Source organism: Schistocerca nitens, chromosome 8 (genome assembly GCF_023898315.1).
Source record: "Schistocerca nitens isolate TAMUIC-IGC-003100 chromosome 8, iqSchNite1.1, whole genome shotgun sequence".
NCBI lineage: Eukaryota > Metazoa > Arthropoda > Insecta > Orthoptera > Acrididae > Schistocerca > Schistocerca nitens.
In genome coordinates this window covers 127,666,002-127,689,169 of record NC_064621.1, presented here as the reverse complement: position 1 = coordinate 127,689,169, position 23,168 = coordinate 127,666,002, and the positions used below count along the sequence as shown (strand labels likewise).

Below are 23,168 nucleotides of genomic sequence, written 5' to 3'. Positions count from 1 at the left end.
TCATGAGTTTTCGTATTTTAGCGAGAGTGTGAAGATTGACATTCTGTTACATCTCAACAGGAGCCGGCTAACCCTGCCTGTCACTGAACCACAGATAGGCTCAAACGCAAGCTTTTTGCTCTCCTCCAAGGAGGAGTGTCAAAACTCTTACGTGAGTTTACGCAAAAGGATCTGGAAGACTGTATGGGTGCTACAGTCGGCGTTCTTCCAAATGACATTCCGGTTGGCTACGACTACGCCCGTTCGCTCTGTTACGCTCTCGGAATTCTGACGGTATGCCTCTTCCTGATTAATACTGCCTCTTTGCTACTGCCTGCCACTGCAGTTGCATGAGCAACAATGAAGAGGCGAAACTTGCAGCCTTTATTTTAATCCTATATCTCTCCTCTAGTGGTCCTGTCTAGCAAACCTAAGCCTTCAAGAATGATGAGCTACCACAACACTTCATTGGTTTGGGTTTCGTAAATTATCTCATTCATGGATCAATTACATTTACTAAGAATTCTTCCTGCGAATCTAAGTATCACATTTACTTTCATACGATCATCCCTTTCTAGTCCTCTCTGGGCTTATCCTCCGAGATATTTTAATTATTTTTCTTGTTGTAGTGATCTTTGGCCATTTATGTAATCAAAAAATAATTAGTCTCTCCGTCTACACTTTGTACTTGTTTATGACAACTGTCATTCGTGTCGTTTATGCCACATTGAAGATCATGCTTTCTTGTACTTTTCCTTTTAAATGCCACGGCCGATTCCTTCGCCATCCTTCCCTAATCCAATGGGACCGATGACCTAGCTGTTTTGTCCCCTCCCCCAAATCAACCAACCCACCAACCTAGAATCGCTGTTGTAGCTTTGCGAGTCGTTAGAGAGACAGGTTACCCGATTTAAAAACGACAGATGGTCGCGGACGTGGATACAAAGTGTGGGAAAGCTATGACAGTGCTCTGCTTTGTCCTTTATCGACAGAAAATCAGAGAAACTCCCGTATGAGAGCTAGCTCAATAATGGTTAAAATGGCTCTGAGCACTATGGGACTTAATATGCGAGGTCATCAGTCCCTTAGAACTTAGAACTACTCAAACCTAACTAAACTAAGGACATCAGACACGTCCATGCCCGAGGCAGGTTTCGAACCTGCGACAGTAGCGATCGTGCGGTTCCAGACTGTAGCGCCTAGAACCGTACGGCCACACCGGACGGCCTTCAGAGCTAGCATAACGTCCAGTAATAATATTAATGTTTGACCTATTAATCCAACACTGCTGAAGTCTGTACTCATGTTGACGCTTTGTAATTTAATTCATTAAAAAGTAAGATGATAAAAACAGCAAACGAATTAGATCAATATAACGAATATCGGAGGACATGGCCGAGTTATAGCGAAAGCGCATACCGCGCGGGCAAGCGTGAAACAGGAGCAGTCACCAGACTTCAGTTAATTTGATCTTTAAAAGCTCGGATGTAAACACAGGAATGTTATGTTTTGTGGTGCTCGAGATCAGAATTCGCGACCATTCCATTGATTTATCAGTTACGACTGGCTCCCACGTATGAGTGATTGCGTTGTATACGTATATGTAAGTCTTTGCTTATTTCGCTTGGATAATTAATAAGATGACATCCATCATTCACAAAGTAAACACTTGGAACATTATAGTAGTCACCTTCGTAACAATTACAAAATCTACACGAAATTTAACTGTTTAAAAAAAGTAATGTTGATGCCGCAGACACACGGACAATAACTATAATGGTGACAACGAGACATCCTTAGTGAATATGAAGTAGGAAGGTCGCTACTCTATCAGTTACCCACGAAGAGTACACTGAAAGAATCTGCTGATGCAGTTTATCCAAATTAACCCTTGATATACAGCTTTGCCTGAGAGACCAATTACGATGTTAGTATATTGAAATGTAGTTTTTATAGAAGAGATCGGGAGAGGGGAACTGCTAAATAGTCCTCACATCAAACATTGAGCCTCAAACGTTGTGTCTTTGTACTAGATAATCATCCACGAACAAGGCGTTTTCTATGATATCCATCATATTTTTTCTACGACCGGCGCTTCGACAACTGTACTGGGATACGCTTGGAGTTACTTTGCACACTATGATTTTGATCAGTTAAAGATAACGTATTGAGTTCAATCTCCTGCGATCTGAATTCAGCCACTAGCCTAATCAGAAGAGAGGTCCGTCACCGATTGAAACCAAGTTTACGAACAAGAACGGAGCTACAGCGAGTGCAAGGAGAACAGGTATCCTCTTCGCGGTGCCATCTTCGGAAGAACATCTGCCTAATTTCGAGATAAGGTATCGCGATATACAAAATAACATAATATCGCTCAACACTGAAAAGTTAATTGGAAGCAATGAGAGATCTGTTACAGTCTACACAGATTACATAATAAAACTTTCTCCCTTCTTGGTGTAGTTTTTCGTAGGTAGCAGCAGCAACGAGCCCTTCGAAACTATTAGGAAAAGCTCGGATCATTCCCGTTTTCGAGATGTGCTGTCGGAGAGGTGGATATAATTAAAGACGTATTTCTGTTGAGTTGCGGAACACGATTTAAGTTCGTTTATAGAAATCTTTCTGAAAAATACAAATATCGTACGTAAGAATCAATTTACAAACCGTAAACAGCGATCTCGTGAAAATCAACTCGCCCTGTTCCGCATTAAAACATGCGTGTTGAATTAAAGCGGATGCTTCCCATACTGGCAATGTTGCTCGTGACATCCGCCTCGAAAAAGTAACTTACAATAAAAATGAATTTTATCCATTGACACTCGTTAAAGTGTGTTGCGTATCTACAGTAAACTTGCTTTATTCTTCACTATATACTAGCACTAAATTACACCTCGTCACAAAGGGTTAATAGTTGCAATGGTTTATCATATTCAGTGACTACATGATGAAAAATACCAATGTAATGAGAGGTGTTCTTGTCTTATCAGATCTAATGAAGTGCTAGTTTCTTGTTATGGGTTGTACTGCTGTTTCCGCTATGCTCTAACTGTCGCGTCTCATTTTCCCATGACCTCAATATCCACTCGAGTACTGAGTTTAAACTGACGGTGTCTTTTACAAATTCAACGAAATGAAGAACTCGTGGTGCGACAGAAAAATTGACAACTCTTTCTTCTGCGGACAGGCGACAGATACAACTTTCGTAAAAAATGCACCTGTCAATAACTGAACTCACTAACACACCAAAACGCTATATGGAAGAGCAATCTGCTCCAACACACCAAATCTGAATCATGTTATTGATGTATTGGGAGATAGGCAAATAATGTGGTTTGTGGCAGCCGTAATATTGTATGATATAGTATAAAATCAACTGGGCTACACTTATCGCGTCGCGATAACGCACTGGGTACGTTGTCGAAAGCGTGAAACGACGGTAAAAGAGAGACCAGGCTCTAAAACGGCGTGACGCAAAGCAATGTCTAGGCAGTCTGAAGGTGAGCGTGCAGGGATAAAGACGTAAATAATGTAGGAGCGTGCCGCGAAGAGTACTGATTTTACTTATGTTTTATTTAAATTCTGTGAAATTTTTGTTTAAAGTGATTGTGAATACGAGTGGTACAATTCCACAACGACAGCTTGGCATCCATAGAAGAGGTATGAATACACATTGGCAATAGCCAAGCAGCATATTAATCGTTTGTAGGGATCCTCACTGCAGTAACGGTGAGTCGGTCAAAGGCCTACAGCGTCATATCTTCTAAGTGAAAGACATTTCTGTAGAAGACGCAAAGCTAGTGGGAAAGTTCATTCGCGACGAGCATCTGAAGCATACATTTCCACCCGCATCATATGTGTGAAGTAATTGGCTATCAGACTTAATCATCACATATTCGGCAGCAGTGACGAGTGAACATGTTGAAAAAAGATCACAGTACGTATACTAACTTACGGATCATAAGTACGACAGCCTGGAAATTTTTTTCAATTCAGGGTCATAATTACTGCCTTATAGTGAGATGTGCTCTCCTAAGGCTGAGTTCACAGTGGCACCGACAATTGTCGTCAGACGCTGTCGTCAGAAGTCGCCCGATAGTATCGCCCGACGGCTTGGTCACAGTACGTGCGATCTCCTTTTTCAATTTTTGGCGGGGTCAAAGATGTTATGTTAGTTTTGAATCTATTCTGTGTAAGACGTAGGTTGGATTTTAACCTCCTATGGTGGGATGGAGAGAACGGAAGCTTCTGTACTTGAAGAGGAGTGCTGCAGTGTGGCTTTTGCTACCAAAAAGACACCGAAAGCGGAAGAATGGGGAAGATTTATCTCGAAAAGAACTTGGCGAGTACGGTATGCTCTGTTCTCAGTTACCGGAATAACGTAGCACGTTTTACGAATTTGTGAGATAACGGAAGGGACGTTCTGTTATATACTCTAGATGATTCCTAGTGATCTAGAAAAGCAAGATTAACACTCTCTTCAGTTGCATTTACTTCAGTGTTGGAAGTCGCGAGCTCTATCTTCTTATCTCGTGTTTTCTACTGAAAATCTCGAGCTTGTACTCTTGTTAACTTTATTATTACAGAGATCGCCTAAACTTTTTTTTTATTGGTCCTGTGCGCAACAAGTAACTCACTTGGTCTTTTTGCTGCCACTGCTTGATCTGCTGCATTCCATTATTTAACAAAAGCATAAAAAACTATTATTCATGCTGAGTGCAATGCGTGTTCTGTATGGCGGCTCCTGCTGTTGCTGCGGCTGATGCTGCTTACTACAACTACATATAATTCAAGAGAAAGGGTTTGGTCAAATCTAAACTCGATAAATGATAACCCAAACAAGTAATTCCTTTTTTTCAAAAACTATATTCTGAAAGCGATTCTTTCTCATTCAATTAACAAAACGGTAGAAACTCTTTGAACAATCGCTTCGTATGTAAATGTGCCTCCAGTGGCATTAAAGGAGTATTACAAATTAATCAAACTCTTGAGACAGACTGAAATACTTCTCAATTAAATACATAGTGAAACAATTCCCTGACAATTACAAAAGAAATCAATGACAAAAATCAGTAAATCTATTCGTCTAACGATGGTTTCCCTTAAGAATTCAACTCCTATTATTATCAAAATTACCGTCTGCTGATACGCACATACACAAACCCTTTTCTTTAAATATTAATTTAAAGAAAATCCTGTGTCGCTGCTGGCGGACACGGCAGTACGGCAGCTCGGCGACGACCCCTCGCCCAACACGTGCGCACCACAGCAGGCGGGCTCCTACACTGGCTTACAAACTGCCACTAATTAATCCGTGTGCTGCGAAGCGCGACAACAATATCTTAGGTTCCAGAGCTTGTGTATGCGCGCTGTAACCAAACTTTAAATCCTAAGAGAGTATTGCCAACTCTCAATGTGTGCAGAGGTAGATCTACGTCAGTTAACCTCAAATGACTCTCATTCAGCATACGTGTAAAAGCAAGTATAAGTTTAGAATATTCTGGACGCCTGAAGTACTGAATAGTGTAAAAACATAATGCACGACATCTGCAAACCATTTCACGGAAGAGAATCACCAGCTTATTTTCATAAAAATGGTAGAAGCAGAGAGCTAATGTCCACCTATCACCGCTCAAAAGAGGCTATTAACCAAAAATTCCCGATGTACATTACTCCTACTTGTGGTATCGAAAAAAATACATTCCGAACGATGTCCAGAAAATGATGTTTTTCATCCTCAGGATGTGACAAACTTACTTTCTCGGACTAAACTTACCAGTTTCTCACAGCCCATGTTCCGAGTGTAAGGAACTCGATCGATTTGACAGAGGAAAACAAATTGATCTGAATTTCGCCGGCCGAAGTGGCCGTGCGGTTAAAGGCGCTGCAGTCTGGAACCGCAAGACCGCGACGGTCGCAGGTTCGAATCCTGCCTCGGGCATGGATGTTTGTGATGTCCTTAGGTTAGTTAGGTTTAACTAGTTCTAAGTTCTAGGGGACTAATGACCTCAGCAGTTGAGTCCCATAGTGCTCAGAGCCATTTGAACCATTTTTTGATCTGAATTTCATGATTGTCGTCAGAGGTCTGTATGTTCGGGCGATGAGATCGGCTAAAGTGTGACCGCGCACGTAGTGGCCTATAGATTTGAAAAGGTCGACCGTCTTCGTCCGACATCGATCGTGGCGTAATCCAGCGGCACCGGTGCCACTGTGACCGCAGCCCAAGCACGGCAGTGAACCAGTGCAGTGGTCGCGACAGAGCGAGCGTAGCCTACGCGAGTGTATCGGCCGCTCGCACGGGCAGTGGCCACACAGAAAGCCGACAGCGGCGGGCGAGCAGGCCGTGGCAGTGACGATGACGGACGAACGCCGCCGTGCGCCGCGGCCTCATAACATGCGCCCACACGCCGCCTGTCACACCGCCGTCATCCCAATAGCTGCCAGCCGCAGGCCCCGCTTTACGCAAGCACTCTCCTCTTCCCGAGCCTGTTGAACTGAACCAGTAGATATCGCTGTTTGGCATTCACAATCAACCTACCCATAGGCGAAAGAAATCTGGTTGGTGTTCTACGATTGACCGGGCCAAATATCTCACGAAATATGCTCAAAACGAAAAAACTACAGAGAACGGAGCTCGTCTAGCTTGAAGAGGAAAACCAGATGGCGCTATGGTTGGCCCGCTAGATGGCGGCTGCCATAGGTCAAACGGATGTCACGGCGTTTTCTTTTTTTTAATAGGAACCCCCATTTTTAATACATATTCGTGTAGTACGTAAAGAAATATGAATGTTTTAGTTGGACCAATTTTTTCGCTTTGTGATAGAAGCCGCTGTAATAGTCACAAACGTATAAGTACTTGGGTACGTGGTATCACGTAACATTCCGCCAGTTCGGACGGTATTTGCTTCGCGATACATTACCCGTGTTAAAATGGACCGTTTACCAATTGCATTAAAGGTCGATATCTTGTTGATGTATGGCTATTGTGATCAAAATGCCCAACGGGCATGTGCTATGTATGCTACTCGGTATCCTGGACGACATCATCCAAGTGTCCGGACCGTTCGCCGGATAGTTAAGTTATATAAGGAAACAGGAAGTGTTCGGCCACATGTGAAACGTCAACCACGACCTGCAGCAAATGATGATGCCCAGGTGTTTTAGTTGCTGTCGCGGCTAATCCGCACATCAGTAGCAGACAAATTGCGCGAGAATCGGGAAACTCAGAAACGTCGGTGTTGAAAATGCTGCATCAACATCGATTGCACTCGTACCATACTTCCATGCACCAGGAATTGCATGGCGACGAATTTGAACGTCGTGTGCAGTTAGGCCACTGGGCACAAGAGAAATTACGGGACGATGACACCTGGTTCTTGAGGCCCTCGCTCACGGGTCTGCCCAGGAATCTACGACTGTCTCTGTGCAGCGACTTAGATTTTTTGTCCGCGTTCTATTTAGCGACGAAGCGTCATTCACCAATAGCGGTAACGTAAACCGGCATAATATGCGCTATTGGGCAACGCAAAACCGACGATGGCTGCGACAAGTGGAACATCAGCGACCTTGGCGGGTTAATGTATCGTGCGGCATTATGGGAGGAAGGATAATTGGCCCCCATTTTATCGATGGCAATCTAAATGCTGCGATGTGTGCTGATTTCCTACTTAATGGTCTACTGATGTTATTACAAGATGTTTCACTGCATGACAGAATGGCGATCTACTTCCAACATGATGGATGTCCGTCACATAGCTCGCATGCGGTTGAAGCGGTACTGAATAGCATATTTCATGATAGGTGGATTGGTCGTCGAAGCACCATACCATGGCCCACACGTTCAACGGATCTGATGTATCCGGATTTCTTTCTGTGTCGAAAGTTGAAAGATATTTGCTATCGTGATCCACCGAAAACGCCTGACGACATGCGTCAGCGCATTTTCAGTGCATATGCGAACATTACGGAAAGCGAACTACTCGCTGTTGAGAGGAATGTCGTTACACGTATTGCCAAATGCAATGAGGTTGACGGACACCATTTGAGAATTTATTGCATTAATGTGGTATTTACAGGTAATCACGCTGTAACAGCATGCGTTCTCAGAAATGATGTTCACAAAGGTACATGTATCACATTGGAACAACCGAAATAAAATTTTCAAACCTACCTACGTTCTGTATTTTAATTTAAAAAACATACCTGTTACCAAGTGTTTGTGACAATTACAGCGCCATCTATCACAAAGCGAAAAAAATGGTCCAACTAAAACATTCATATTTCTTTACGTACTACACGAATATGTAATAAAAAATGGGGGTTCCTATTTTTAAAAAAAACGCAGTTGATATCCGTTTGACGTATGGCAGCACCATCTAGCGGGCCAACCATAGCGCCATCTGCTTTCCCCCTTCAAACTAGACAAGTTTCGTTCTTTTTAGCTTTTTCGTTTGACGCTTATTTCGTGAGATATTTGGCCCGGTGATCAATGGGCTACCCTGTATATCTCAAAATCTACATGTAATATTCTCGAGATTTTTTTTCCCCAGCATTAGGAACCTTTTACGTCAGCACGTCTTCTGCCACATTCCTCGAGCTCAGAATTCTCGCTGTGGATACTGACAATGGACCATGAATAAACTGAATCGTGTCCCGTGGTCGTATGAATCTCGTTTCTTGTTACACTAGGTCAATGTTCGTGTTTAGATACAGTATCATCCAGGCGAACGGCTACTCGCAAAATGTACTGCACGAGATGTGGAGCAATATTGAGCTATGGGGTCCAGTAACTCGGTGGAATCTGTGGTGTTAGTCAAAGGCACCACACGAGCTGGGGACTATATGGACATCATTGCGGACAGCTCACCTGCATCCCTTCATTCTTGATGTCTTACTTGGTTGTGTGGGTATCTCACAGCACGATATGGTTTGATGCGAATGATGCAGAATGGAAATTGGTGTCTGAACCCGATGGAACACATCTGGGACGGTCTTCGGTCCTAGCTCTGCTCCCGCAAGTCGCCGGTCCGAAATTTACGGAAGCTGCGCGACGTTTTCATAAGCATCGGGTGTCATATAACTCCAGAAAATTATGAAGCATTTGTTGAATAATAATCGAGCAGGGTCACTTACGTACCGCTCTTAAAACGTGGAACAACGCGCCATTAAGCAGATGGTCGCAGTGGTTTTGACTCATCAGTATATGTGACAGCTTCCGTTACACCAGAAGGCTAAGATAACCACAGATACGAGAACACGCCTAGCAACGCAACCCACCCGACTACACACACACACACACACACACACACACACACACACACACACACACACAAACACACGCACGCACACATTTAACCGACGAATTAATAATAAAGTCATTACAAGAGTGTAACTTAATCATACCTGACACCTGGTTCAAGAATCATAAAAGAAGGTTGTATACATGGAAGAAGCCTGCAGATACTAACTTTGAGATAGATTATATAATGTTAACACAGAGATTTAGGAAACATGTTTTAAATTGTAAGGCATTTCCAGGGGCAGATGTGGACTCTGACCACAATCTGTTGGTTATTAACTGTAGACTACAACTAAAGAAACTGCAAAGAGGTGGGAATTTAAGGAGATGGGACCTGGATAAACTGAAAGAACCAGCGGTTGTACAGAGTTTCAGGGAGAGCATTAGGGAACGATTGACAAGAATGGGGGAAAGAGATACAGTAGAAGAAGAATGGGTAGCTGTGAGAGATGAAATAGTGAAAGTAGCAGAGGATCAAGTAGGTAAAAAAACGAGGGCCAATAGATATCCTTGGGTAACAGAAGAGCTACTGAATTTAATTTATAAAAGGAGAAAATAAAAAATGCTGTAAATGAAGCAGGCAAAAATGAATACAAACGTCTCAAAAATGAGAATGACAGGAAGTGCAAAATGGCTAAGCAGGGATGGCTAGAGGACAAATGTAAGGATGTAGAGGCGTATATCACTTGGGATAAGATAGATACTGACTACAGGAAAATTGAAGAGACCATTGGAGAAAAGAGAACCACTTGCATGAATATCAAGAGCTCAGATGGAAACCCAGTTCTAAGCAAAGAAGGGAAAGCAGAAAGGTGGAAGGAGTATATAGAGGGTCTATACAAGGGCGATGTTCTTGAGGACAATATTATGGAAATGGAAGAGGATGTAGATGAAGATGAAATGGGAAATACGATACTGCGTGAAGATTTTGACAGAGCACTGAAATACCTAAGTCGAAACAAGGCCCCGGGAGTAGACAACATTCCATTAGAGCTGCTGATGGCCTTGGCAGAGCCAGCCCTGACACAACTCTACCATCTGGTGAGCAAGATGTATGAGACAGGTGAAATACCCTCAGACTTCAAGAAGAATATAATAATTCCAATCGCAAAGAAAGCAGTGGTAGACAGATGTGAAAATTATCGAACTAACAGTTTTATAAGCCACGGCTGCAAAATTCTAACACGAATTCTTTACAGACGAATGGAAAAACTGGTAGAAACGGACCTCGGGGAAGATCAGATTGGAATCCGCAGAAATGATGGAACACGCGAGGCAATACTGACCCTACGACTTATCTTAGAAACTAGATTAAGGAAAGGCAAACCTACGTTTCTAGCATTTGTAGACTTAGATAAAGCTTTTGAAAATGTTGACTGGAATACTCCCTTTCAAATTTGGACGGTGGCAGAGGGAGAATACAGGAAGCGAAAGGCCATTTTCAATTTGTACAGAAACCACATGGCAGTTATAAGAGTCGAGGGGCATGAAAGGGAAGCAGTGGTTGGGAAGAGAGCGAGACAGGGTTGTAGCCTATCTCCGATGTTACTGACTCTGTATATTGAGCAAGCAGTAAAGAAAACAAAAGAAAAATTCGGTGTAGGAATTAAAATCCATGGAAGAGAAATAAAAACTTTGAGGTTCGCCGATGACATTGTAATTCTGTCAGAGACAGCAAATGACCTAGAAGAGCAGCTGAACGGAATGGACAGTGTCTTGAAAGGAGGGTATAAGATGAACATCAACGAAAACAAAACGAGGATAATGGAATGTAGTCGAATTAAGTCGGATGATGCTGAGGGAATTAGATTAGGATATGAGACACTTAAAGTAGTAAAGGATTTTTGCTATTTGGGGAGCGAAATAACTGATGATGGTCGAAGTAGAGAGGCAATGGCAAGGAAAGCATTTCTGAAGAAGAGAAGTTTGTTAACATCGAGTATAGATATAAGTCCAAAATGGCACTGAGTACTATGGGACCAAACTTCTGAGGTCATCAGTCCCCTAGAACTTAGAGAACTACTAAAACCTAACTATCCTAAGGACGTCACACACATCCATGCCCGAGGCAGGATTCGAACCTGCGACCGTAGCGGTCGCGCGGTTCCAGACTGTAGCGCCTAGAACCGCTAGGCCACTCCGGCCGGCCATAGATTTAAGTGTCAGGAAGTCGTTACTGGGAGTATTTGTATGGAGTGTAGCCATGTATGGAAGTGAAACATGGACAATGAATAGTTCGGACAAGAAGAGAATAGAAGCTTTCGAAACGTGGTGCTACAGAAGGACGCTGAAGATTAGATGGGTAGATCACATAACTAATGAGGAGGTACTGAATAGAATTAGGGAGAAGAGAAATTTTTCGCACAACTTGACTAGAAGAAGGGATCGATTGGTAGGACATATTCTGAGGCATCAAGGGATCACCAATTTAGTACTGGAGGGCAGCGCGGAGGGTAAAAATCATAGAGGGAGAGCAAGAGATGAAGACACTAAACAGATTCAGAAAGATGTAGGTTGCAGTAGGTACTGGCAGATGTAGAAACTTGCTCAGGATAGAATAGCATGGAGAGCTTCATTAAACCAGTCTCTGGACTGAACACCACAACACACAACACGACAAAGAATCAAGAAAGCATGAGAAGAATGACGTAGTACCTACCAGTTATTGGTTCAGTAATACCTAAAAATGCGTAGCACAATCTAACAAACAAAAGTAAATTTTCCACAAAAGATGGAACGCAGTAAAAGATCGGGAACTGAAGCTGATAAAACATAGACTCAATACGACACTAAAAATGTCATGATTAATCGTACTCCCGGAAGCAAACGTAGGTGTATATCCAAAAAATTGTGCGGTACGTCTGCCTGTGAACATAGGATACAGAAACACGACTATAAAGAGAGGTATTGCAAACGACTAAGAATGTTAAGATGTGGTGGTCAATACTTCTCATTTGGCGCTTATCTCGTGGAGAAAAATTGTATTCTAACGAATATTGTAAATGATATGACGCTCCACTAATGAAGAAACGAGAGACGAAATGTTACACTTCTGAAAGCAAGTAACGCAAGAAAAAAGATTAGAAGGCATACATACAACTCCTCTAAATATTTATGCTCTAATATTGCATAAAGTTCGTATTTTAATGCATTTCTCTAATTATAGTAATCAGTTGTAAGAGAGAGCAGGTTGTACGTGCGGTGGTACTGAAAGTTTAAATGTTTCTTGGAAAGAAAATAAGATCTTTAGTAACACTTAACTAATGAAGGTCTATGAAGATGAACAATGAAGTAAAATATGATAAGCACCGAAGGTTATTGAAGCTACCGTCATAACTGATAATCGGATTCAACAACTTCTAGTTAGTAAACGTTAGCATTCGTGTGATCTTCCTCTCATGATTGCAAGCGAAATGGATTTAATCTCTAACTCAAAAAGAACTCGTTCAATATCAGGAGGAACAGAGCATAAAGTATCGGTAGAACTGAAGCTTATTAGGTCGGGTCTCGCCGTAGAGCTCAGTCGGTTGCCCGCCGTCCGACATACACACTTAACATGCCGAAGACTTCCAGAAAGAAGGCATACATCGGTGCTGAGTGAACGATTTATTCAGGAAATACAGCAGTATCCGGATTTCGAACTACAACACACTAAACATGATGACGCATGAAATACTTTTATAACCTCGCATCTTTGAAAAGTACCGCTGAAAACTTAGACCACATAGAGTTACCATCGGTCAAACGAAAAGAGATCAGTAAGAACAAAACCTGAACACGCTCTTTGATACGAGCGGATGTCTCACTTAGAAAGAATTATAACCACAAATCGTCATCGCTAACGTCACTCACACTCACACACACACACACACACACACACACACACACACACACACACACACACACACACACTCACACACAGTCACTTTCTCTCATAAAACATCACAGAAAGTGAGCGCATGATAAAAGAATGTAAGAAGTTACAGTGTAAGTGATGTGTCGGCAGCTGGGCCAACACCTTGTAGATAGAGGTGGCTTAAAGGGCACGCGAGACTAACGCAGACGGGCGTGAAGTACTGGAACAGGATACGTAATTAATGCTATGAAGAAAAGAACGGAGCTTCTCATATACTTATCTTTAATGTCTTCTTGTACATCTCTATGGTGAACACAAGTGAGACTCTAATTACAATCACTGTAAGGCTAATGGCGCCTTGCTAGTTCGTAGCCATTAACTTAGCTGAAGGCTATTCTGTCTCTCGGCTAATGAGAGAGAAAGGCTTAGTACGTCTAGTCGCTAGCTCTGTCGTCCGTACAACTGGGCTGAGTCTCTCGAGACCTGCCTTGTGGTGGCGCTAGGTTTGCGATCACACAGTGGCGACACGCGGGTCCGACATGTACTACAGGACCGCGGCCGATTTAAGCTACCACCTAGGACGTGTGGTGTCTGGCTGTGACACCACATTCCTCCACCGCAAATCGGCGAACGGTCGTGAGATAAGGCTTCCGCCCGCCGTGGGGAGGACCCCATGTTGACGTATGCGATGAGGTGGGGAGCCTAACAACAGGCGAGGCTGTGCCACCCGCACCCGGCCATTCGGTCCGAGGGGAGCTAGGAAACGCCTGAAAACCTAGTCCAGGGTGCACGTCAACATGCGGTGTATGCGCCAGTAAAGAGACAGGAGGGGCCGAAGGGTCGACCTCCATGTGGTCGGAGAATCCGACGCGCGATGACGACATCTGGTCCGGAGCGGGCAAGAGTTCCATGGCGGAGGACAGCTGGTCACGGGAAGCGATCGGCGGCGCGTGACCCAGGGAGGCGCTTGGCGGCTGCAGCGAAGCGTCCACTGCGGGCGGCGCCGGAGGCGGCTGCGGCGGCGGCGCGACGCCATGAGGCAAAATGGAAGGCAGCGTCGGTAACACCTGGGGATGAGGCGAGCCAGTAGATGGGTCCCCAGGGCGCTGACCTGACGGCGCCGTCGCTGAAAGCAGACGGGGAGCGGCAGAACCCGGGCGACGACAGAGGCGCAGCTGATTGAGATGCCGACGCACCTCACCAGAAGCCCCCAAAACCAAATACATCGCGCGGCCGAGGCAGCGAAGAATGCGCCCTGCGAGCCAACGCCGTGAACCGCGATAGGTGCGATAGAAGACAACGTCGCCAGGAACAAAAGCAGGAGTCTGCCGCTGCACAGGAACCTGATGCGGCGGATGCAGCAAAGACATCAAGGTTCGATGAGAACGACCATGGAGCAACTCAGCCGGCGAGCGACCATCGCGGGGCTGAGAGCGATACGAGGACAAAAAGAGCAATAATGCGTCCTCCCGAGAATGCGACTCTTTCAATTTCAACATCTGTGACTTGAAAGTCCGGACCAATCACTCCGCGGCACCGTTTGACTGAGGCGAAAACGGCGCGGACGTCAGATGTTGAATACCAGTGGCCTTGCAGAAGGACTGAAATTCTGCGGACATGAATTGTGGGCCATTGTCGGAAACAATAGCCTGCGGAAGACCTTCAATGCAAAAGATAGCAGACAAGGCTTGGATTGTGGCAGAAGACGTCGTGGAAGACATCCGGACAACAAAAGGAAAATTACTGAAAGCATCGACCACAACCAACCAACGAGCATTCCAGAATGGACCAGCAAAATCGATATGCAAGCGTTGCCAAGGGGAAGTGGCTTTCGGCCATGCGAAGAATTTCCGCGGCGGTGCGGATTGTTGTTCGGCACACGCCACGCAAGAGGAGCACATATTCGTAATCGCAGCATCGATTCCGAACCAAGTACAGTGCTGACGAGCAAGTTGTTTCGTACGCACTATACCCCAATGTCCGTGGTGAAGAAGCCGTAAGACAGAGGACTGTAACGAACGTGGGACCACGACTCGAGACTGATCATTATCAGAACGCAACAACAAAACACCACGTCGTACAAAAAGTCTCTCCTTGTGAGCAAAAAATCGGCGAACCAGCGGATCCTCGATCTGTGACTTGGACAAGGGCCATTGCGTAGCAACAAAACGCAAAACAGTAGCAAGGACAGGGTCAGCTGCCGTGGCTGTAGCGACACGACGAAAATCAATCGGAAACGATGCGACCACGTCATCGGTTTCCGCATCAATGAACATGCAAGCAAGTTCGGAAGAATCGAATGCTTTATCCTCAGCAACAGGCAAACGGGACAACGCATCAGCGTTTCCGTGCTTAGCAGTGGACCGATACAAGATATCGTAGCGGTACTGCGAGAGAAAAAGAGACCAGCGAATGAATTTCTGCGCCGTACGCGGAGGTACCGGCTTGTTCGGATGAAAAAGCGATGTCAAAGGTTTGTGGTCCGTGATGATGGTAAAGTGACGACCATACAAAAAATCGTGAAACTTAGTAACACCAAACACGAGAGCTAAAGCCTCTTTCTCTATCTGTGAATAATTTCTTTGCGCAGATGAGAGCAATTTTGACGCAAAGGCAATAGGGCGATCATTCGATCCCTCTTTGTGCACAAGCACAGCACCGATCCCGAAATCCGATGCATCTACCATCAACAAAAGGGGTTTTCGGGGATCGAATGGCGTAAGGCAAGTATGTGAAAGCAACGCCGATTTCAACTGGCGAAAGGCGCGTTCGCATTCCGTCGTCCAGACGAACGGAACACCTTGACGGCGTAAGCGATGAAGCGGAGCTGAAATGGAAGAAGCATTGCGCAGAAATTTATGATAATAATTGATTTTACCCAGCACACTTTGCAGCTGTTTCAAGTTCTGCGGTGACGGCAAATCCTGTATGGCACGGAGGTGCTCTGGACTCGGATGTATTCCTTGGGCATTGAGGACATGGCCCAGGTAGGGTAAATCCCGAGCAAAAAACACACATTTGTCCTTCCTCAAGCGAAGACCATTTTGTCGCAAGACCTGAAATAAAGTTCGGAGATTTTGCAAATGTTCGGCTTCTGTCTTTGCGGAGATCACAATATCGTCCAGATAGTTCGCAGCAGTAGGGACCGACGCACAAATAGTTTGTAAATATTGCTGAAACAATGCAGGTGCGGACGCACACCCGAATGGCAGTCTTTTGAAGCGATACAAACCAAGATGCGTGTTTACCACCAAGACGCGCTGGGATTCTTCGTCCACCGGTATTTGCAAGTACGCATCTGCTAGGTCCAACTTTGAAAAATATTTTCCCGGGCACAGTTTGTAAAAAAGATCTTCCGGGCGGGGCAAAGGAAAAGTTGCAGTCACAAGTTGTGGATTCACAATTGCCTTGAAGTCCACACAAAGTCTCAATTTTCCGGAAGGTTTTGGCAAAATTACTAAGGGAGAGGCCCAGAGAGAAGCCTGCACACGTTCAATTACACCTTGAGATTCTAAATCGTGCAATGTTCGTGCGACCTCATCACGCAATGCGTGGGGAACATTGCGCGCTCTGAAAAATTTCGGTTGCGCGTTCTCTTTCAGTTCCAAATGTGCTTCATAGTTCTTAGCGCAACCAAGGCCCGGTGCAAAAATGTCCGCAAATTCTTCACATAGACTAGAAACACTGGCGGAAGGCACAGTCTGAATCACTGAGAGGACCTGATCTACTATAGACAAATTAAACAACTGAAATAAATCGAAACCAAACAAGTTCACTGCAGTAGAAGAACGAAGAACGTAAAATGACACAAGTTTTGTTTGTCCCTTGTATGTTGCAAGAAGGCTGCACTGTCCTAACACTGGTATTTTCTGGCCTGAGTAACTATTGAGCTGAACATTTGCGGCACGCAACGGAGGTTTGCCCAGTTGGTTGTACGTGTCGTGATTGAGCAATGAAACTGCAGCTCCGGTATCGAGCTGGAATGGTATCACTTTGCCTGCAAAGTCTAAGTCTACAAAAAGTTTGTTGTCCTGCTGACGACAAAAGCGACTGTGTTGTGCAACTGGAACAGACACTGGGACAGAATCACGTGCGACGTGACGGGACTTCCGTCGACGTCGACGCACACTTTTTGTGGAATGAACACTGTCACCGGACGGGGTGGAATGAACGACATGAATATCCATGGGCGAAGGTTCACGAGCCTGTGTTTCCTTGGTTCGATTCCGGCGCGAAGCAAAGGGCCTGGAATTGGTGTGAGTGTCTGATCTGACCTTTTTCTGGCAAACACTTTGGACATGTTCTTTCTTATGACAGTAAAAGCAAAGAGCTTGGCGTAACGGGCAATTGGCACGCGAATGTCTAGTTGCACACCGCGGGCATGATTTCACTGCATTAGCTTGCTTACGCGGCGCACGTGTTTGCGAGCTAGTCTGCCGCTGCGCCGACGGGCGCGAGGGCCGCCTAGCGTCCCGTGCAGCGGGCCCGGCGGGCCGGTTTATGTGACACACTGCTGGCGAAGTTTCAAACGAGTCCTGAGCAAAGTCAAGTGTGTCTTGCCTATCCAATATATCACTTGTTGAAGGGGGGGATTAACTAGTTTCAAAATCTGTTCCCGTATGCGAACATCAGAAACGTTCTGTGCTATTGCATCACACACCATAGTATCGGAATAAGGCAGGCCACATTCGCATTCAAACGCACACCCCCTAGTAAGTCCTTGCAATGTCGCAACCCACTCCCTATTAGTCTGACCGGCCGTACGTTTTGTACGAAAGAACGTATACCTTTTTGCAATGACATTTACTGTTTCCTTGAAATAGGCATCTAAAGCAGACAAAAGTTCTTCGTAGGACAGAGTTGCTACGTCGCGCCGGGGAAACAACTTCACTATCACTCGGTAGGTGGACACACCGACACAAGAAAGCAAAAACGGCTGCCGCTCATTACCTTGAATTCTGTAGGCTGCTAGGTGGAAGTCGAACTGACGGGACCACTCGTGCCATGACTCGTGGGTGGCATCAAAGGGTCTGAATTGAGGTGCAACAGCATGTTGTGGCGGCGGTAGCGATGAAGCGGCGGCGGCCGCATCGGTGTGCAGCGCACGTTGACCCTGGACGAGCTGTCCAAGAGCATCCAATAACGCCTGCGTCTGCTGATTCTGCAAGCGATAAAATTCGGACAGTACATCTGGAGATTGTGGCGAAGCAATGACACAAAGAAATTAGGGCAAAGTAAAACACAAGATCCTTTGTAGACTCGTCGCCATGTGATGTGTCGGCAGCTGGGCCAACACCTTGTAGATAGAGGTGGCTTAAAGGGCACGCGAGACTAACGCAGACGGGCGTGAAGTACTGGAACAGGATACGTAATTAATGCTATGAAGAAAAGAACGGAGCTTCTCATATACTTATCTTTAATGTCTTCTTGTACATCTCTATGGTGAACACAAGTGAGACTCTAATTACAATCACTGTAAGGCTAATGGCGCCTTGCTAGTTCGTAGCCATTAACTTAGCTGAAGGCTATTCTGTCTCTCGGCTAATGAGAGAGAAAGGCTTAGTACGTCTAGTCGCTAGCTCTGTCGTCCGTACAACTGGGCTGAGTCTCTCGAGACCTGCCTTGTGGTGGCGCTAGGTTTGCGATCACACAGTGGCGACACGCGGGTCCGACATGTACTACAGGACCGCGGCCGATTTAAGCTACCACCTAGGACGTGTGGTGTCTGGCTGTGACACCACAGTAAGTATTTCAGGAACCGTTTTAGAAAGTAAATTAAGTTGTTGATTCTGAAAAAACAAGTTCATAATGACAAGTAAGAAAACTGATTGTAAAATTTTAACATCCATAAACAAAGACTTACGAAGACAATATTTTGCTCATCATGGATTAAAAAGAGTACACCATTGACGAAAAGAAAACCTTCCTGTGATTCCAACAGTTCCGTTAGAATTTGTTCTTGCTGATCTGTTCCCCCTTTCACGATACTAACTGTATGAGAGTTCATACTTTTATTTACACTGTGAAAATATGTGAGATTTTTATTAGGTCATTTTCACAGTGTTATATACTGTTGAGTGAAATCATTATAGTGTGACCACTGCACATAGCGAGATGGCGTTGTGGGAACCTGACGCTGTAGCGAAAGTATCTGAGTGGAGCAGAGACGAATGGCGAGCCGTTGTCGCGAAGACGCGGGTCAAGAAGTGGGAAATCCACGAACGTAGGCGACTTCACGGCGGAAAGTTTGTACTGACACAGCGCCTGCAAACTTCTTGCAAACAGCGGAGCACGTCAGCCGTTGGCGGGCTACGGTGACGAGCACGTGTTGCAAGTGGCTGAAGCATGGTGAGACCACGAGCAGGCGAAGTGGTGTCAGACCTCCAAGCCGCGTCACACAACGTGAGAAAGCAGAATACGCGGCGACTTTGGCTGAGCTGATCATGGAGTGCATCGCAGGTGTGGGCACAAACGTTTCCGAGCACATCGTTCACCGCAAATTGTTGAACTTTGACTCTGCAGCAAACGATCCCAATGTGTTTCCATGATGACTCTATGACGCCGTCAATTACGACTGCACTGAAGACGGGATCATCACGATTGGACCGTGGGTGAATGGAAACGTGTCACCTAGTCAGTGAATCACATTTATTGTCGCATGAGGTAGATGATCAAATCTGGATACTACGTCATCTAACTGAAGGGTTGCACGAAACTTGTATTGAGCCTTGAGTGAGGGTAATATTATGCTACGCGAGACGCTCATCTTCGCTCCCGTGGGACCTGTGGTATAATGAAAGGAACCATGAAATCTGGGGATTACGCGGACATTGCAGCGGGCCATCTGCATTCGTTCATCCTCGATCTTTTCCCCAACTTCGATTGGACCTTCCCGCAACTAGGCTAGAAACGTGCTGCTGGCCGGAGTGGCCGAGTGGTTCTAGGCGCTTCAGTCTGGAACCGCTCGACCACTACATTCGCAGGTTCGGATCCTGCCTCGGGCATGGATGTGTGTGATGTTCTTAGGTCAATTATGTTTAAGTAGTTCCAAGTTCTAGGGGACTGATGATCTCAGATGTTAAGTCCCATAGTTCTCAGAGCCATTTGAACCATTTTTTAGAAACGTGCTACAGGTATTTGATGTCATGGTCTCCAAGTTCGACTGATCTGAAGTCGACGCAGCACGTCTGAGGCGCTAAGAGATCCTCATCGTTTATGAAAACGATTGCAGTTAGAGAAAACATTTCTACAGTGTCTTCATCAGTATTTGTTTCTATTGGTCTTCTTTTACCTTCCATGGTGATAAGTGTACGGGTTGTTACAGTTTTGGTGGTATTTGTGAAAATAGCTGAGATTCTTATTAGGTCGTTTCATTCAGATTTTAACGCACATGGATATTTGAAACACCATTATGGCAAATAATTTGAGCAATCAGGTTATCTGTTCCGAAGTTAGCTTAAATGGCCCATGCTAGGACGTACACTTCTTGTAAAGGCGGTACCCTACAGCACATATACGTTTGAGAAAAGTTGTTTTTAAGAACTACCGAAATACTGAAGTAAACCTTTGTTCAAAAAAATGGCTCTGAGGATTATGGGACTTAACATCTAAGTTCATTAGACCCCTAGAACTTAGAACTACTTAAACCTAACTAACCTAACGACATCACACACACCCATGCCCGAGGCAGGATTCGAACCTGCGACCGTATCAGTCGCGCGGTTCCAGACTGAAGCGCCTAGAACCGTTCTGCCACAACGGCCGGCAAAACCTTTGTTAACTATTAGTTTCGATCAACCTATCATCACCAGATGTGATAAAAGTATTAACGTCAGACCCTACGGTATCACCAGAAAAGTAAGTGAAAAACCACCTTGTGCTACTGAAACTGTCGACAACAGTAAAATCCATTAAGGTAGCCAACAGTAAAGTGCTTCGATTCAGTTAAATAATCCTCGTGCACTGGCTATGTCCAAGTCCCATTCTTCTGTATGAAGAACTCTCTGCGTATTCTCAGTTTTGCAGCTCGTTTCCTCCCGGTCTTGTCTTCGCCCTACTGTCAGCAAGCTAGAGTTATAGGGTGGATTGCCGGCCGCTGTGACCGAGCGGTTCTAGGCGCTTCAGTCCGGAACCGCGCTGCTCCTACGGTCGCAGGTTAGAATCCTGCCTCGGGCATGGGTGTGTGTGATGTCCTTAGGTTTAAAGTAGTTCTAAGTTCTAGGGGACTGATAACCTCAGATGTTAAGTCCCATAGTGCTCAGAGCCATTTGAACCATATAGGGTAGATTGAAGCTTGGGTTGTAGCAATTTATGCTGTGTCAGTGGAAGGACTGTCTTCTTCTTATTGTGTATGGCTGCTACGCCTGCACCTGCTGCCGAGTGCCACGTGAGGGACCTGTTGCTGCGCCTGCCCGCAGTACGGCTCGCTGTACGTCGCTTCTGACGGCGGGGTGCGGCAGCTGGCGCTGGAGGCGTGCGCGCGCCGCTACGACAGCTGCCTGCGCTGCGCCAGGGACCCCTACTGTGGCTGGGACCGCGCCGACCGCCGCTGCAGGGCCTACTCGCCGGGGTGAGTACCTCGTGCACGCTCTACTCCTCGTGACCAGGTACCGGACAACAACGCGAGCCGTCAGCTGTGAGTACTCGTAGTCTTCCCAGCACGACCAGCTACTCTACACCGGAAGGGTTGGACAAAAATATGGAAACACAGCGAGAAATGCATGTTACAACATGTAGACCAGGGCTTAACAACTGGCCGGTTTTGAGCACGAGTACTCGCGTCTGCTCAGGCACCTGCTCGCGAGCAGCTGCAAGGTCGCGGAGTGGGGAGGGAGGGGAGGGAGGGGAGGGAGGGGAAATGCGCGCGCACGTTTGAATAGGGCCGCAGCGTGCCTATTGAATCCGCGCCGACTGTGTAACGTTTTAAAGAACTACGATCAGCTCGTAACAGTCACTTCGCTGGTTAAGAATCATGTGAAGTCGCCGTTGTGTAACCCCAACCATGCTTTCGCAGTTCAAGATCTGGCGACGAAGAAAAATCAACTGAGGCAGCTCTCAGAGTGGGTTACAAAACTGCTTTGCTTTTAGCAAAATCCCTGCGCCCCTTAACTGATGGAGATTTAATAAACGAATGTTTGGTAGCTGCAGCGGAACATTTGTGTCCATCTCAAGTTGAACAGTTTAGGATTGTGCCATTATCTAACATGACCATTATGCGTCGCATACAGGACATGGCAGACGAGGTCCAGAGCCAGCCTGCAAATATCTGTAAAGATTTTATGGCGTATTCTCTAGCTCTGGACGAAAGAGTTGATATCACTGGAACAGCGCAGCTTGCCATATTTATTAGAGGTGTTAATAGAGATCTTCAGGTGAGGGAGGAGCTCCTCGATGTAGTAGCCATGAACACTACAACCGGAGGTGATATTTTAAGTAGTGTTGAAGAAAGTGTTGAAAATATAGGATTGTCGTGGAATTCTTTAGTTTCAGTGTCTACAGATGGTAGAGGCATACACTAAGCTAATAAAATTATGAGGCACGTGTACATTCTCCTTTATTTGTTTCATTTGTCGCAGTAATAATTCATGAGTGATATCCCTGCAGGTGGCCGCGGGTTTACATCGACTGGCGGCAGCTGTTGTGTACCCCACGTGACTCTCCCCACTCTCCGCTCTGGTCCGGTAGTGGGGGTAGCGTGCTCGCGCTGCTCAGTGCTCGCGCCTTGCTGCTCACAGCTTGCTCCGCGAGCACGTATGTTGTGAAGCCCTGATGTAGACGAATGCTAGCAAAGCCTGCATGTTGCGCTGTTGTATTTGACAAGAACGGTACCTGTGCAGTGTCGTCAATACGCTGTACTTTCTGTGTAGCTGTCAGAACATTATGTAAGAGTTAAGTAAATTCGAAATAATCCGCCCGGCTAGCCGCGTGGTCTGACGCGCTGCTTAGCGAGCGGGAAGGCGTGCCGGCCCAGCAAGAATTAGTGTCGAGGTCCGGTGTTCCGGCCAGCCTGTGGATGGGTTTTAAGGCAGTTTTCCGTCT

The 23,168-nt window shown here is 45.6% G+C and overlaps 1 protein-coding gene across 1 annotated transcript in view; it reads left to right on the top strand.

Annotated features, from left to right (window-relative positions):
• Positions 1 to 21,703, top strand: part of LOC126199444 (semaphorin-2A-like) — a 468,120-nt gene extending 446,417 nt beyond the window's left edge. The window contains exon 11 of the mRNA XM_049936362.1: positions 21,548 to 21,703. Within this exon, the coding sequence (XP_049792319.1) occupies positions 21,548 to 21,703 (156 nt within the window). The remainder of the gene's footprint in view (positions 1 to 21,547) is intronic.
• The last annotated feature ends 1,465 nt before the right edge of the window (positions 21,704 to 23,168 follow it).